The sequence below is a fragment of the Sinohyriopsis cumingii genome, chromosome 11, assembly GCF_028554795.1.
Source record: "Sinohyriopsis cumingii isolate HCF-2022 chromosome 11, ASM2855479v2, whole genome shotgun sequence".
NCBI lineage: Eukaryota > Metazoa > Mollusca > Bivalvia > Unionida > Unionidae > Sinohyriopsis > Sinohyriopsis cumingii.
This window is the reverse complement of record NC_142971.1, coordinates 3,000,002-3,014,586: the sequence shown is the minus strand read 5'-3', so window position 1 is coordinate 3,014,586 and position 14,585 is coordinate 3,000,002. Positions and strand designations below refer to the sequence as shown.

The following is a 14,585-nucleotide window of genomic DNA, read 5'->3' as shown; positions in this document are numbered from 1 at the left end:
AGAAACAAGTATGAATTGTTATCAAACCAAGTTTTCTAAACCAAACTCAATAAATTAGGAATATCTTGACATTACTGTGACAAGTTTTGCAATCTTTCAGTGAGATCAAGTTTTGAAGTCAGAAGCCATGACAATGAATGTGTACTATGCTTACATGTATATGCTGAATGTGTATATTCTTTTGTAAAAGAAATTAATTTTGTTACCAAATTTCAGAAGAATATCTGATACGGTTTCAGTATTCAGCATTAAAAAAAATCCAGACTTGTCTTGATGCTTAGAAATCTTTTGACCAGTAAGGCTTCAGTCCCTTTGAGGGTTTTTTTCACAGTTGTAAGCTATTTAAGGACAGTATAATTCCCATATTATAGCTAGTGAAGCTCAACAATGACTTCAGTTTTTTTTCTTCTTCAAATACATAACCCAAGAATAAATACATTAGAGATACTTCTAGCTAGATTAGAGTCATACAAGAGTGATCTCCCCATGCACAGGAGGATTTGTGCTAAATTCTATCCATACCTCAGTTACTACTGTATTTCTGCTTATGCAAGAAAGCACACTCTCACAATACTAATTTCTGCTTGATCCTTTTCACATCTGATGTGATTCTAAATAGTTTTGTCGCACAGGGGAGTATACTCCATGTATATTTTTTATATTTCTCATTGGTTCGTAGCCAAGTGGTCTAAAGTACTGGCTTTTACCAATCACTGACGTTTTGCCTCTTTCCGTGTTGGTTCAAATCTCATGCCTTACCAGAATAGATATGTGAGAAAGTATCTTCCTGTTGTGTAGTGGTTCTTGTTGAGTTATTCATCAACTGTACCTACTGGCTGCCATATATAGCTGCCTATCATTTGCTGAAATATGGCATGAAACCCAAAAACTACAAAAAAACATTTGTATTCATGATATGCAATGACATTGCCAGTTTTGTTACCTGCTTTGGTTTAGAGTACATCAGTTCAGATCTTATTACTTGACCTAGTGTATGAATTCTGTAAAAAAAATTATCTAGCATTATTTACTATAAGGTCGTTAATATAATTATTGTAAAAAGTTTGTTAGCAACGTTATAATTATTGTACAAAGTTTGTTAGTAGTGTCCTTTTCACAGTAAGTTCACAGGACACTTGACTGATTTCACTTGTATAGGCCAAGATCTTGCTCTTAATAATTACAAATGTCAGTGCAAAAATGGACAGGGCTGAGTGCACACAGTGCAAATACATTCAGCTGGCAGAAAATAAGCAAGTTACATGCCTGAAGTTTATGATGTATAATTTAGGTCATGCATTATTTAGTGGCAGAAGTTCCAGCTTTGCCACTACAGTTAAACCAGATTTTCTTGGCAGTATCTAAGGAACTGATTCCATCTTGGTAAGGTAGCACATCAGGACAATTGATGGTAATAGACATTGATCAGTTACAGAAAATACTTAAACTCTAACCGTGGCCTCAACTTATGGGGATCTAAAACCCTGTAACTCATCCTGGCATCATAAAACTGGCACCAGCATAGAAGGAAGTATTTCATCTGTCCATCAGGGCTGGACCTTGCCATCAGAGGTGGATCAGCTGTGGTCAACTCTTGCTCTAATATGGCTTTAACTGATGACTGACTGAAAGGATCGTTTATGATAATCCAGTATCTCTTATCCTGTCTAGCATTATAACACCAGCAACAGCATCAGAGACTGGATGGTCCTTATCATTATTGTGCTCTGATGAATCTGTGTTGTCATGATGCTGTTATAAACCCATGTCACTATGTTGCCTTTATGGACCTGTGTCTGCCAGATGCAAGGACAGGGTCTTATAGTCTAGGTGCCATTATGGACTCATGTTGGTCCATTGTCATTAGGGAGCCAGGTCTGTTCTTTACCATTATGAACTTATGATGGACCAATGCCTTTATGGATCCCTGTCAGTCCTTTGCCATTATGGATACATGTCTGCTTATTGCCATTATGCAACCAATATCAGACCAGTGCCATTATAGGGTTGTGTCAGCCCAGTGCCTTTATTGACCCATGTTGATCTGGTGCCATGATGGATCCATGTTTGCCATATGCCTTTATGGACATATGATGGTCTGGTGCCATGATGGATCCATGTTTGCCATATGCCTTTATGGACATATGATGGTCTGGTGCCAAGATGGATGCATGTTTGCCATATGCCTTTATGGACATATGATGGTCTGGTGCCAAGATGGATCCATGTTTGCCATATGCCTTTATGGACATATGATGGTCTGGTGCCATGATGGATCCATGTTTGCCAGGTGCTTTTATTAACCCATGCCTGCCCACTGCCATTATGAACCAGTTTTGGTCCAGTACCATTATGGATATTTGTCAGTCCTGTGTCTTTATGGATCTATGTCTGCCTTCTGCTGTTCTGGACCCCATGTTGATCCAATATCATTTTGGATCTGTGTGACCCCAGTGCCCTTATGGACCCATGTTGGTCTAGTGCTATTGCAAACCCAAATTGGACAGCTCTTGAATGGCCTTTCATGGCTTATGAACCTGGCACTGGATATGATAATGATCCAGTCCTGGATACCCAGTGCCATTCTTTAACCATGAGTGGTTAATGCAGGGAACACTGAACAGTTTCACCACTGGCCTCAGCTCCCATCATGTCCATCACACTTTAGGTTCTTTCATTGTGGATGATAGAGTACTGGATGATTGATACCATCCCCAGACCATCGGTGATTCACTAAGTGATTGGATTACAGTATTTCATTATGGCTGGACTCCAGTATAGTTCACCATCCATCTTGGCATCTCAGGAGGCCTCTGTGTCACCCCATTTTTCTCAGTTTGAGGAATAACTGTGTCTGAATATAGACATATTCCCAGTATATTGTACAGTGCTTAGAGCTTTTAAATATTAGGCACTGTACTAAGTCCACATTATTATTATTATTATTATTATTTCTCTGTCTCACATGGCCTCTTTTGGATGGTTTGCCATTGCATGGTCTGGTAAAGTTGCTGACACTTCATTGCTTTGAAAAGCCACTTCAAGACCCAAGTGTTACAGTTCTTTTGCAACGTTAATGTGTAGCACTTTTTAACCTGGCCTACTGCATTTCACAACAGCTGACCATTCACAGCTCATAACTGAGACATTGTGGACATGGAACTATTGATCTTCCTTTGTGTGTTGGGGTTGGGGGTCCTTCCATGTGAACTGCTTCAAAATGTCACTGTGATAGCACCATCTTGGTTTCCATGGATGTTTTGTCATAAAAAAAACCCCACTGGTACTCGTGCAAGGAAGCCATTATTTTGCATGACTTTATATACTAAAAGACTTATTTACCTAATGTCCTTGGTGTTTCTTTTAATCTCCACCTGACAAAAGAGACATATTTCTCAAGCCATGGATGCTATCTGGGCAATCATCACAGTTGTTTTCAGAATGCAATAGTCTACCTAAGAAACAAAACTTATTGGCCTGCAACCTAGGACCATGCCCTTGTTTTCTCAGAGAAATCATAAACTGGATGGACCCTCTCAGGCATGTAAAATGGGATTAATAGTTGAAATGCCTTGATTACAGTGCCTCAGTGACCACTGTATACAGTTTGTTATGAATGGCATACAGAACATGTTATGCACACATGATACACATTGCCCAATGACATGCACATGAAATAACTTAAGCATCAATTCATGTGACAATAAATATTGTGAAATTATTGAAGTCAAGTTGAACATTTTTGGTAAGTTTATTAGTTTTTCAAATGATTATTTTGTTAAATTTTTTGATCTTAAGTTGCACATGGAGCATTTTTTTATAAGTGTAAAATGTTTTTTTTTGTTTACCTTCTGATCAGGGGCACTGCCCCTTGAGACCCTGATGGTGGTTGAACCCCAAACCCCCTTAATAAAATTTCAGGTTTTTTTATGGAAGACCAAAATTTTGTCTGCCTAACAGAAGTAAGGATTTTTCTACAGTAAATTCACTAGGAATTTACTCCAGTCTGCTCATGGTGCAAAGAATGTTGGCAAGCTTTAGTTGGCTATAGATGTAAGCTCTCTCAGCCTTTCCATTATGACACCATATTCTGGAATGGAACATTTTAAGGCTGGTTCTCAACACCATTAATAATGAAATATTTCTCATTTAAGGATAAACAACACTCCCTTCTGGTCTGAATATCAAGCCCAGCATCTTCACTAGAATTATGGACATAGTCATGCTGTACTTCCAAGTCATTGATTTCCAGCACCAGTTGGGTTCAAGACATTAATACCTTGTTTCACCTCTACTCTGCTTCGGTTAATTTTCAGCGAGAACAGATCCATTCTTGTACCAGCCTAACATTTTATCCACTTGGGTGTGGAGTTCAGAATTCAGATGTACATTATGTCACCCTCAGGATAATGTATTTCAGTTATCATGACAGTGTCTTGTATTCTTGGAAAGAATTACATATGTCTATTGGATATCCTTCATGCAACAGCAGATCTTGTCATCTTGGGATGTCTGTCTGCAAGACCACTGCAGATTACTCTCTTTTCCCAGGAGTGACCAAAACTTTGCATACTGGATCAGACTTTTGGGATGTATGAGAAAACATCTCTGCAAATGATGAGTATTCCCTTGCTGATTCAGCCTTTGGGAAATCAATCTCAACAGATGCCATCACAGCAGGCTGGATGCCAACCTCCTGCTCTCATTTTGGGAAATCAACAAGGCAAGGCTTCTTCAGGAGCATACATTGTACATTAACCTCTTGGAGATGAAGGCCACAGTAACTGCATTTCAATCAGTGTTAGGATATGCTGTCTGGAAAGGGTGTGTTTATTCTGTCTGATAACTCTATTGTTGTTAAATTATATTAAAAGATAAGGGGGAACCTAATGCACTGATATCTTCCTTGTGTTTTCAGTTGTTCTCAGGTGATGTCATCATTGACAAATGCACATTTAAGTCTCTTGATGTACTCATTATCCCAATGAAACCAACAAATTCAACCCAACATATCCTATTACTTCTCTGTATTCTAATGAACCGCTCCACTGGCCAAGTGGTTAGAGTGTTTGCTTCGGATGCAGGAAGTCGTGGGTTCGATCCCCAGCTGAGTCATACCAAAGGCTTACAAAAATGGTACTAACAGCTGCCTTGCTTGGCGCGCAGCATTAAGAGGTTATTGTTAGGACTGGTCAGCCTGGTGTCAGGATAATGTGACTGGGTGGGACATCATTCCCATGTGCTAGACATCACTATAAATTGCCACACTCCAGACATCATAACGATATGATTGAAAAATTGTTAAAGTTAAAAATCCAAATCACACACGCACACTGTATTCTAATGAATCTGTGCCCTCTGGGGTTGACCAACCATGAATCTGATATGGTGGAATGCAGACTACCAGACTATTTCTGTCATCCTTTGTAGTCTCAAAAACTTGAGCAGTCAGCCTTCTTTCCTGGAACTAGGATGAGCTAATGCATATGCATTTCCTTCAGTGCCTCTGGTCCTCAAAGCAATGCAGAAAGTAAATAAATGGGATGGCTATTTCTCAGGGGTCTTTCTTCTCAAAGGGCTCATTTTGACCTGGTAGGACCTACAACAGCAGCACAACTGGCTCCCTTGCCAAACCATTCAACAGCTTTACAATGATGCAGTCGCTCGACTTCAGCTGGTTTCAGGGAGGGGGGGAATTGTTTTGCTGCAAGCTGCATTATGGCATGTTATGAGACTAACTCTAGTCCATATATCACCAGATTTGAATCTGATTCATTTTCATCAATAGATCATAGATTGGGTCATCATGGTAAAGGGATGTTACTCCCTCTACCTTTTATCTATTCTCCTCATATATTATGATTGGATAGTAAATAATAAAGTAAAAATGTTTCTTTGATAATACTTACTGAATCACAATATGGGCACACCTTCCACATCTCTCGACAGTTGGATTATCTCTCTCCACTTGGATTTCTATTTCTAACCTGGCAGAGCATGCATATCCACTTAAGTAGTAACTGACTAGAGACACGACTGGGGACAGGATTGTCTGAAGGGAGATCACTCTTGTCTGACTCCAACCTAGGTGGGCAGATGACTTAGTACTTTTGTTACAAGAAGCAAGCTTTGAGGGGCTGGATTTGTGAGGTAAATATTTGTACACTTAATGTATTATGATCAAGTAAGTATTAATAAAGAAACATACTCTACTTTAAAAATTGGTTGCTTGTATTTTTGGTTCTCAGAGACATTAGAGAATAACAGTCATGTATTTGAGGATGTTACGTGTGATTTTTTAGTAAGTGAATTTTTACTGTTGATGAGTAAGTGGAGCTAGTAAAACATATTTACAACAGTAAAACCTCCATTAACCTCCTTAAACCCATCAAGTATAAGGCTTTTAAGCCCATTCTAGCACTTTGAAAATTTTGCTGAAAAACAAGAAAATGTAAATTTTGTATGATGTTACAGTGGCATTCTAAATTTTGACTATATCATGGATTTTAATGCCAATAGATTTTGCTGTTAAACCAATCAGGAAGTGGGTTACCTTTGCCGGCATATTAGATTTTATTAAAAACTGCACATCTGTTCCAAAATACCCACTTAATGGACTTTTATGCCTGTGATCCATCAGATCAGAGACTGCCACTATATGTCATACAATAATAAAAATCATCGTAACCATTTTTTTACTATTTTTAATGAAATTTTCAGCATGCATTAAAACATTAAGACTTCTTCATATGAAGTATCAGCATAACTACCTTGATTTTATATGATGTCATGTGCCAATTAGTAGGTGTGGTAATCTCTGCTCTTGCTATAGGTCTGTTGTAAGACCGTATTGTTTTTTTAAAGTATATTAGATATACTTTATAGGTCACTGAAAATCAGTCACTTCTGTACACAGTGCAATGTATGCATGTTATTCAGAAAGCCAGTGTAACTCTTAGTGATTGCAAAATGTAAAAGGTCAGAAAAATATGATACATTTTGCTTAATTTTGGATTATATGCTTTTATTATAATGTTGTGTTTTCAAGTTACACAAGGCTTGGAAATCAGTTTTCCATTACATTAAATTCTGCCATATGGTTCTTATGTAAGGATGATGTAACAGAGGCCAGAAAAGAGATTATAAGATCGATAATTTTGAAAGCCCACTAATGCCTTTGAAAACTGTTTATAGGTAGGTTCTTAAAAAATAGCAGAGACTTGATGAGGTACTGGTTTATATGATGTTGAGCCCATGTTAGAAGAAAAGCAAAACATAGTGTCATCATTGTCAAAAACTTTGTGAATGTTGTGGTAAGAGTTTTTCATTTTTGAGTGTTAGTTGGTCATGAAGGACATAGACATCTTGTTGTACAGGTCGTGAGACTTTAGTTTTTGTTCAGATATTTTATGGCCATTACAAGCTAAACAATAAACTTTATTCTTTCAGCAAGAGCCACGATAATGAATTTCTTCAGGATTCCTCTTAATATGATTGTAGTTGTAATATTGCTTCAGGTAAGTCACAGTTTGATACAATTACATGTTTTATAGGTAAATCATAATTTGATACATTTACATATTTTATAGGTAAGTCATAATTTGATACATTTACATGTTTTATAGGTAAGTCATAATTTGATACATTTACATGTTTTATAGGTAAGTCATAATTTGATACATTTACATGTTTTATAGGTAAGTCCTAATTTGATACAATTACATGTTTTATAGGTAAATCATAATTTATATATTTACCTGTTTTATAGGTAAATCATAATTTGATACATTTACCTGTTTTATAGGTAAATCATAATTTGATACATTTACCTGTTTTATAGGTAAATCATAATTTGGTACATTTACATGTTTTATAGGTAAGTCATAATTTGATACATTTACATATTTTCACCAACTTGTGAGAAAGGGAAACCTCATTTTAAATTGTTTGAAGATTTATTTTCAGGTTTTCTCATTCAATCCTATGATCCTACTGTTTTCATCCTTTTTTTCTGTGGAATTGGTATTTTTAACCTCTGTACATTTTTTTCAATTTTAATATCTAAAAAGTGGCATACTTGTATTGTGTGTGCATATATTAGATTGTTTGTCTAACTACCTTTATTGTTTAATGAAATTAATTCATCAACCCACCCCAAGCTAACAAATAAATTTCTTTGAAAATACCATTGCACCATGATGGTACAAGTGAATTTCATTGTCAGGGCAGTAGCTTGTCTGAGACAAGTGAGTTTTTGCCAAAGTGAAGATGTTAGACAACTTCAGATATTTAATTCTGATTTATGCCTCATATATACATCCATACATACATGTGTGTGTGTGTGTGCATGTATATGTATGTATATATATATATATATATATATATATATATATATATATATATAAAATTGTTTTCACAACTAAGTGATGTTTTTAAATGTGAGTACTTTCAATGGAAGTCATCACCAGGCCTATACACCACAGCTGCAAGCACTCAAAAGGACATCTGCCAACAGTATACAGGACACTCATTTTCTAGCCACAGTATTATATGCTCAGTCTGAAACTGTTGTTTATCTCAGTCTCTTTTGGCAATAAAGATCCAAAATGTCACTTGGCTCAGAAAAGAGTCTTAACTGATGGTTTCATACCTGATATAACAAAGTAAAAACATGGCACGAGATTCTGACATGCAGTAGATCCCAACTCATGCAGGGATGGTGCTGGTTTTAAAAAAGCCATCACCCCAAAAATCGCCAACCTCTATATTTTGTCGCCAATTTTTTACAAATGTCGCCATTTTCATAATAAAATAATACCCATTTATCTCTACATCATTGGGACCAGGCTAATATTGTCCAGTTAATAAGATGTTGAACTAAGTGTGTGCAGGGGCTTTCTACAAGTGAAATATTCATAAGCGGTGACCTGTCGCCAGTGACTAGGATTTACACTGAGAGAAAATAAACAGTGGTCATTTTGATTAATTGAATACATACTAGCCTGAAATACATTTATGTATTGACAACTTACATTTGTGTAGTAGAATCCATAATGCATTAAGTACTGTACATCAAGTATATTACAAATTCACAAATTCCAGTATAGATTACATTAAATTTTTTATATATAATTCACATCCTACGTAGGAAACACATATAACACACATATACACATACATATATGCTAGTCCTTGTTTGATTTATATCCCATTGTCAACAGACACTAAACAATTCACTAAGATATTCATTATAACTAGGCTTTATACTTGTTTACATGCTTCATGTACTTATATTGGCCTAGATTTTGGTCAGCTGGAGACAGCTGTCATCTTGTGAAGGCTACCAAGTACATGAGGCTATTCATAGGGAAATGAAATTGTGTGAAAAAATCAAGAAGTTTAACAAACATGTTTGCGAGATACCTCACCTTCAATTCTCCTGACAACCAGATGTATATGGTTTCAAAAGATTTGAAATTTGCATGTTATGACCCCGTTGATAGCGATTGTAAGCATACACATTTTTGAGCAAAAGGGAAACTTTCACTGTACAATAATAGTATTCCAGTCACTTTGGAAAATGCAACAATTGATCAGATTCTATTGTTTTCATTTAAACTTGTTTCTGTCTTCCTTTGATGAAAGGTGGTTTGTTTTTATTGAAGATTGAACTCGATGAAGGATGCGCATGTTATTAAATCGACTGCTAAATGCCAGCTTTGGAGAACCAAACAAATGTTGGCTTGTTATTGTGGTGGTAACATCAAATAATCATAGATCATTTATTGAGAACGACTTTTATTCATTTGCTTATTATTTATAGAGAACAATCGGTGCTTCAAAGGAGATCAGTTTTCTTGAAGTTTCAGAACAACAAATTTTTCAGGGTACATTTGTTGTAAATAAAATGTCCTTTAGTCAACTGTAGCCATTCCTGTTCCCACCTTTGGAAATTGTTTGATTGTAGCTAATCTAGGAGCATGACTATTTCAGTGTATCAGTGCATACCATACTCAGGCCAGATGTCAGCATAAGCGGATTATGATTTATCAATGCACTGTTAAGATGGGTTTATCAATTTGAACAAAGGATTTGTTCATGTAACAATAGATAGATTCCATTGCATTTTATATTCAGGTTTGTGGCTTCCCTTGATGGTGCCTAAAGAATTTCTTCACTTAAAACCCAAGACTGTGTACAAGTTCAAACAGCCAAACAATATTGTTGCCCATAAAGTCACCAGATGGTATAATTTGTCAACAATAAGGAAAAAAATTCAATTTGTGACTTTGGCGAAGTCTAGCACTATCCCTGCTCATAGCTGTGATGCTGCTGCTTAACTGATAACACTAATTCTGACAAGCAGTAGACTCCAACTCATGGCTGTGATGTTGTTACTTTACCGATAACACTAATTCTGACAAGCAGTAGACTCCAACTCATGGCTGTGATGTTGTTACTTTACCGATAACACTAATTCTGACAAGCAGTAGACTCCAACTCATGGCTGTGAGTTGAAACTAGCTTTGATTTTTATATGTGTACAGTAGCATCTTTGAAGGTCACTGCAACCATCTGTATTTCAATAAGGGCAGTAACTCTTAACAAATATCGATTGAGCACAAAGATTTGTTAGTATGTACATCTTTAGATGAAGACCATGATATGTACCTGGTTTCACAGCAATCCATAAATAGCAAAGAAACTACAGGATTTGTTGTGCTAATGAGATTGTGACCTACACTTCATTAAACTACAAAACAAACAGGGCAGTATTTCTAATAAAATTATGGGAGAGAAAAATTTGCCATTGCACATCTTCAGGTAATGAAAATAATATTCAGCAAGTTTCATGGCAGTCCATCAAAAATGGCAGAGTTATGTGATTGTGTCATACACTGTTATAATACAAAAATGGCAGAGTTATGTGATTGTGTCATACACTGTTATAATACAAAAACGGCGGAGTTATGTGGTTGTGTCATACACTGTTATAATACAAAAAAGGGCTACAACAAAATTACAAAAACTGGTTAGCTTATATGTGCATCTTCAGCTCATGACCATAATATTTGTCAAGTTTCATAGTAATCCATCAAAAACTTCAGGACTATTTGTGCTAACAGGTGCTTGATGGATGGATGGACAAGAGGATTACCTTATAACTAAGCTCAATAGAGACATAGGTATATCAATATCACCATTACTGGAATTTTTTTGCTTCCTCTATTTCTAGGGCAATATTATTCTTATGCAATGCAATCGCATTTTAGCAGGTATAAAAAAAACTAAATGTATTGATTTTGATTTATTATATGTCTTTGAATGATTAGCGTCTTAGTGTTATTTCTAGATGCCGAAAACAGGAATAGAATATATCTGTCAATTGGTAAAGTTGGCTTTGTAAAATCAAAGCACCGACTATTAAATGAAAGATGAAAATTACAGTAGCGACTGTATTTTCTTTGTATCTTAAATACATGAATAAGTGATGATTTCTACAGGACAAGTGATATTTCAAATATTACTTGTCCAGGACAGTGGGTCAAATAAATATTTTCTCAGCGTTTATTGCAAGTGTTTGAGTCTGGTCGTCAAACTTGTTATGTCCTTATCATGAATATGGAAGGGATGCTTGTCTGTCCATTCCATATATATATTGTATATATCCATGGATTGAAACTTGGTAGATGCCACTGCCATGTGCATTTTGTTCTGCCATCATGATCTGATACATATTGTTTTAGTGGTAAATGTGCCTGTTATAAATGGTAATTCATATGTGTGAAATTATTTCCAGTGCTTTTAATAAAATGCCTGAAAGTTTGGCAAACATAATTGACGTGAGGTTAACATATTATTATGTTGTTGTTCTCTGATATGTTTTCCAGTTTTAGTCATTTTTAATGTTAGAACCAGGCATTATATCTGATAATTGTTTGATCAACTGCCCTGAAACTTAAATGTTGTTGACATTAGGTCAGCATGTGCATATTACTGTCATTATGCTTTAATGCCTTTTTCCTGAGTTGTGGCCCTTTTGTGGTTTTACTGTATGTACCATTATTGTAGTGTGTAAGACTAATCCCACAACTTTTGATGAATTGCCATCTCTTGCCAGACATTATGGACCTGAGATAAATGTGAATATCTCATTCTTACATCATGTTATGGTGTTTTTTCAGGTTATATCCTTTTTGTTATCTTAAATATAGGTACTTGAATGATAAATTATTGCATATTTAATTAGTTCCACAGTGGGCCCTGGGTGGCTGAGTGGTCTAAAGTGCTTACCTTTACTGATCACTCTCATCTCACCTCTGTCTGCAAGAGATTTGAGTCATGGCTCAGCCATTGTGGTTATGTAAGAAAGCTACCAGTAGCTTCCCATGTGTTGGTGGTTCTTTCTGGGGTTTTCTCTAGGGGTTTTCGCCACCAGTTATACTGGCCACCAAATATAGCCTATCTTGTGCTGAGAAATGCCATTACACCCAAAACACTAACTAGTCCCACATCTTCTAATGAATTGCCTTAAAACTTGGCAGACATTGTTAGTGAACATGTTCCTGTGTATTGTCACCCTCTGATGAGTTTTGTTAGAGTTGTTTCCCTATTAGGTTAAATGTGTGTTTTTGTGTGTAATATCAATACTAGTCTAGTTAAATGTCAGTTTATCTCAATAGCAGTCTAACAATATTTTAGCACAGGAAGGTTATTAAACTTGTTTGAGAAAAGAAATCAGAATCTAACTTGATATGTAAAACAAAACAATGAAAAAATTTTATCGATTCTTTTTGTTTTTAATGTGATACCTCTTCTCTAATCTTCATAATTTAGTTTCTAATCCAATTAAAAAATTTATCAGTTGAAATTCTTTAGTTGAGTGCTACATAATACTCGAGCCGTTATGGCCTCCAGGCATGACTTAAGTTCGGTTTGATGCGTTGATGCATGTACATGGGTCATTTCTTGCACTGTTTCATTGGACTAAATAAGCTAAAATTTAACCCATCCTTAGGAATTGCCTCATAATCTGCCATTTTGTTACCATTACAGAACCTTGACATGAAGGTGATCTTTCAGTGCTGTGTGGGATTTCTTCTGCTGGCAGCCATTTTTCAGCAATGGTTATACAAGTGAGTTAGCCTTCTCAGTTTTTATGTTATATTATTACATGATTTCTTTGAGAGTTAACTCTGATTGACATGATATCATGTGATTTATGATTATTCATCATATTGCACTGATGTGACATCATGATATAATATTCTCTATGGATTCATAATATCTTGTGTGACATAATATATTTTGTGTGACATCACACTATATTTTGTGTGAATTTACAATATTATGTTTTATCATGATATAGATTGTGTGACATCATTTTGCTGAAATGTCATTTTCACTATTTTGGAACACAAAATTTCAACATTTTTGCGCTAAAACATAATAAAACAGTTACAGATGTATGTTTTTATGAATCAGTACATTGTGACGTTCATGTCATGGTGGTCAATATGAGATCAATATGAGATTCAATGGTTCATACAACTTCAAAGTTTCTCAGCAATACTCTTATTATAGCATCATTTTGTAGACCCTGGCTAATCTGGGATTTTTATTATTGTTTGGAGACAATTTATGTAAATATACATGCAGATTGAAAGTTTTTTGAAAACAAGATTTTTGGCCAGACAGTCTGCTAATTACCAGTCTAGGTCCCAGATGTTTCCTGTATCATAGGGTAGGATGAAAAGTATTAAATAGATGTTGAATTTGTAATTTAAGCCAAAACAAAGATGCATTGTTTTGAATATGTACTTTAAGCCAGAACAAAGATGCATTCTGTTTTGAATGTATAATTTAAGCCCAAACAAAGATACATTCTGTTTCAAATATGTAATTTAATCCCAAACAAAGGTGCATTCTGTTTTGAATATGCACTTTAAGCCTAAACAAAGATGCATTCTGTTTCGAATATGTAATTTAAGCCAAATCAAAGATGCATTTTGTTTTCAATTTGTAATTTAATCCCAAACAAAGATGCATTCTGTTTTGAATATGTACTTTAAGCCCAAACAAAGATGCATTCTGTTTCGAATATGTAATTTAAGCCAAATCAAAGATGCATTTTGTTTTCAATTTGTAATTTAATCAGAAACAAAGATGCATTCTGTTTTGAATATGTACTTTAAGCCTAAACAAAGATGCATTCTGTTTCAAGTATGTAATTTAAGCCCAAACAAAAAAGCATTCTGTTTCATTATGTTGAAGTTAAAATCAGAAATACAGGCAGAGTAGTACATTTATATTGTTTTTGCCAAATATGCTAATTTACAGACTAATTTGGTTTATAGAAATGCATACTTCTTTTGCACAATTGTGCTAAATTACAGAGTCTGTAATTGGGAAAGACTAATTGGAAAAGCAAGAAACTATCAAAGAACAAAGCCTGATTAAAGAGGTATAAGAATGATCTGAAAGTGAATTAAATGTCAATGCATCATGGTTTTATTTGATTGCATGGCTTCAATTGAAACTGTCAGTTGGTTAACATTCACAGCCATTATTCTGGTAATGTTTCT

General features: G+C 35.4%; 1 protein-coding gene across 1 annotated transcript in view; it reads left to right on the top strand.

Moving 5' to 3' along the window:
• Positions 1–14,585, top strand: part of LOC149787532 (solute carrier family 61 member 1-like) — a 76,326-nt gene that overhangs the window by 37,877 nt on the left and 23,864 nt on the right. The window contains exons 11-12 of the mRNA XM_089973661.1: positions 7,450–7,517; positions 13,057–13,136. Of these exons, the coding sequence (XP_089829787.1) occupies positions 7,450–7,517; positions 13,057–13,136 (148 nt within the window). The remainder of the gene's footprint in view (positions 1–7,449; positions 7,518–13,056; positions 13,137–14,585) is intronic.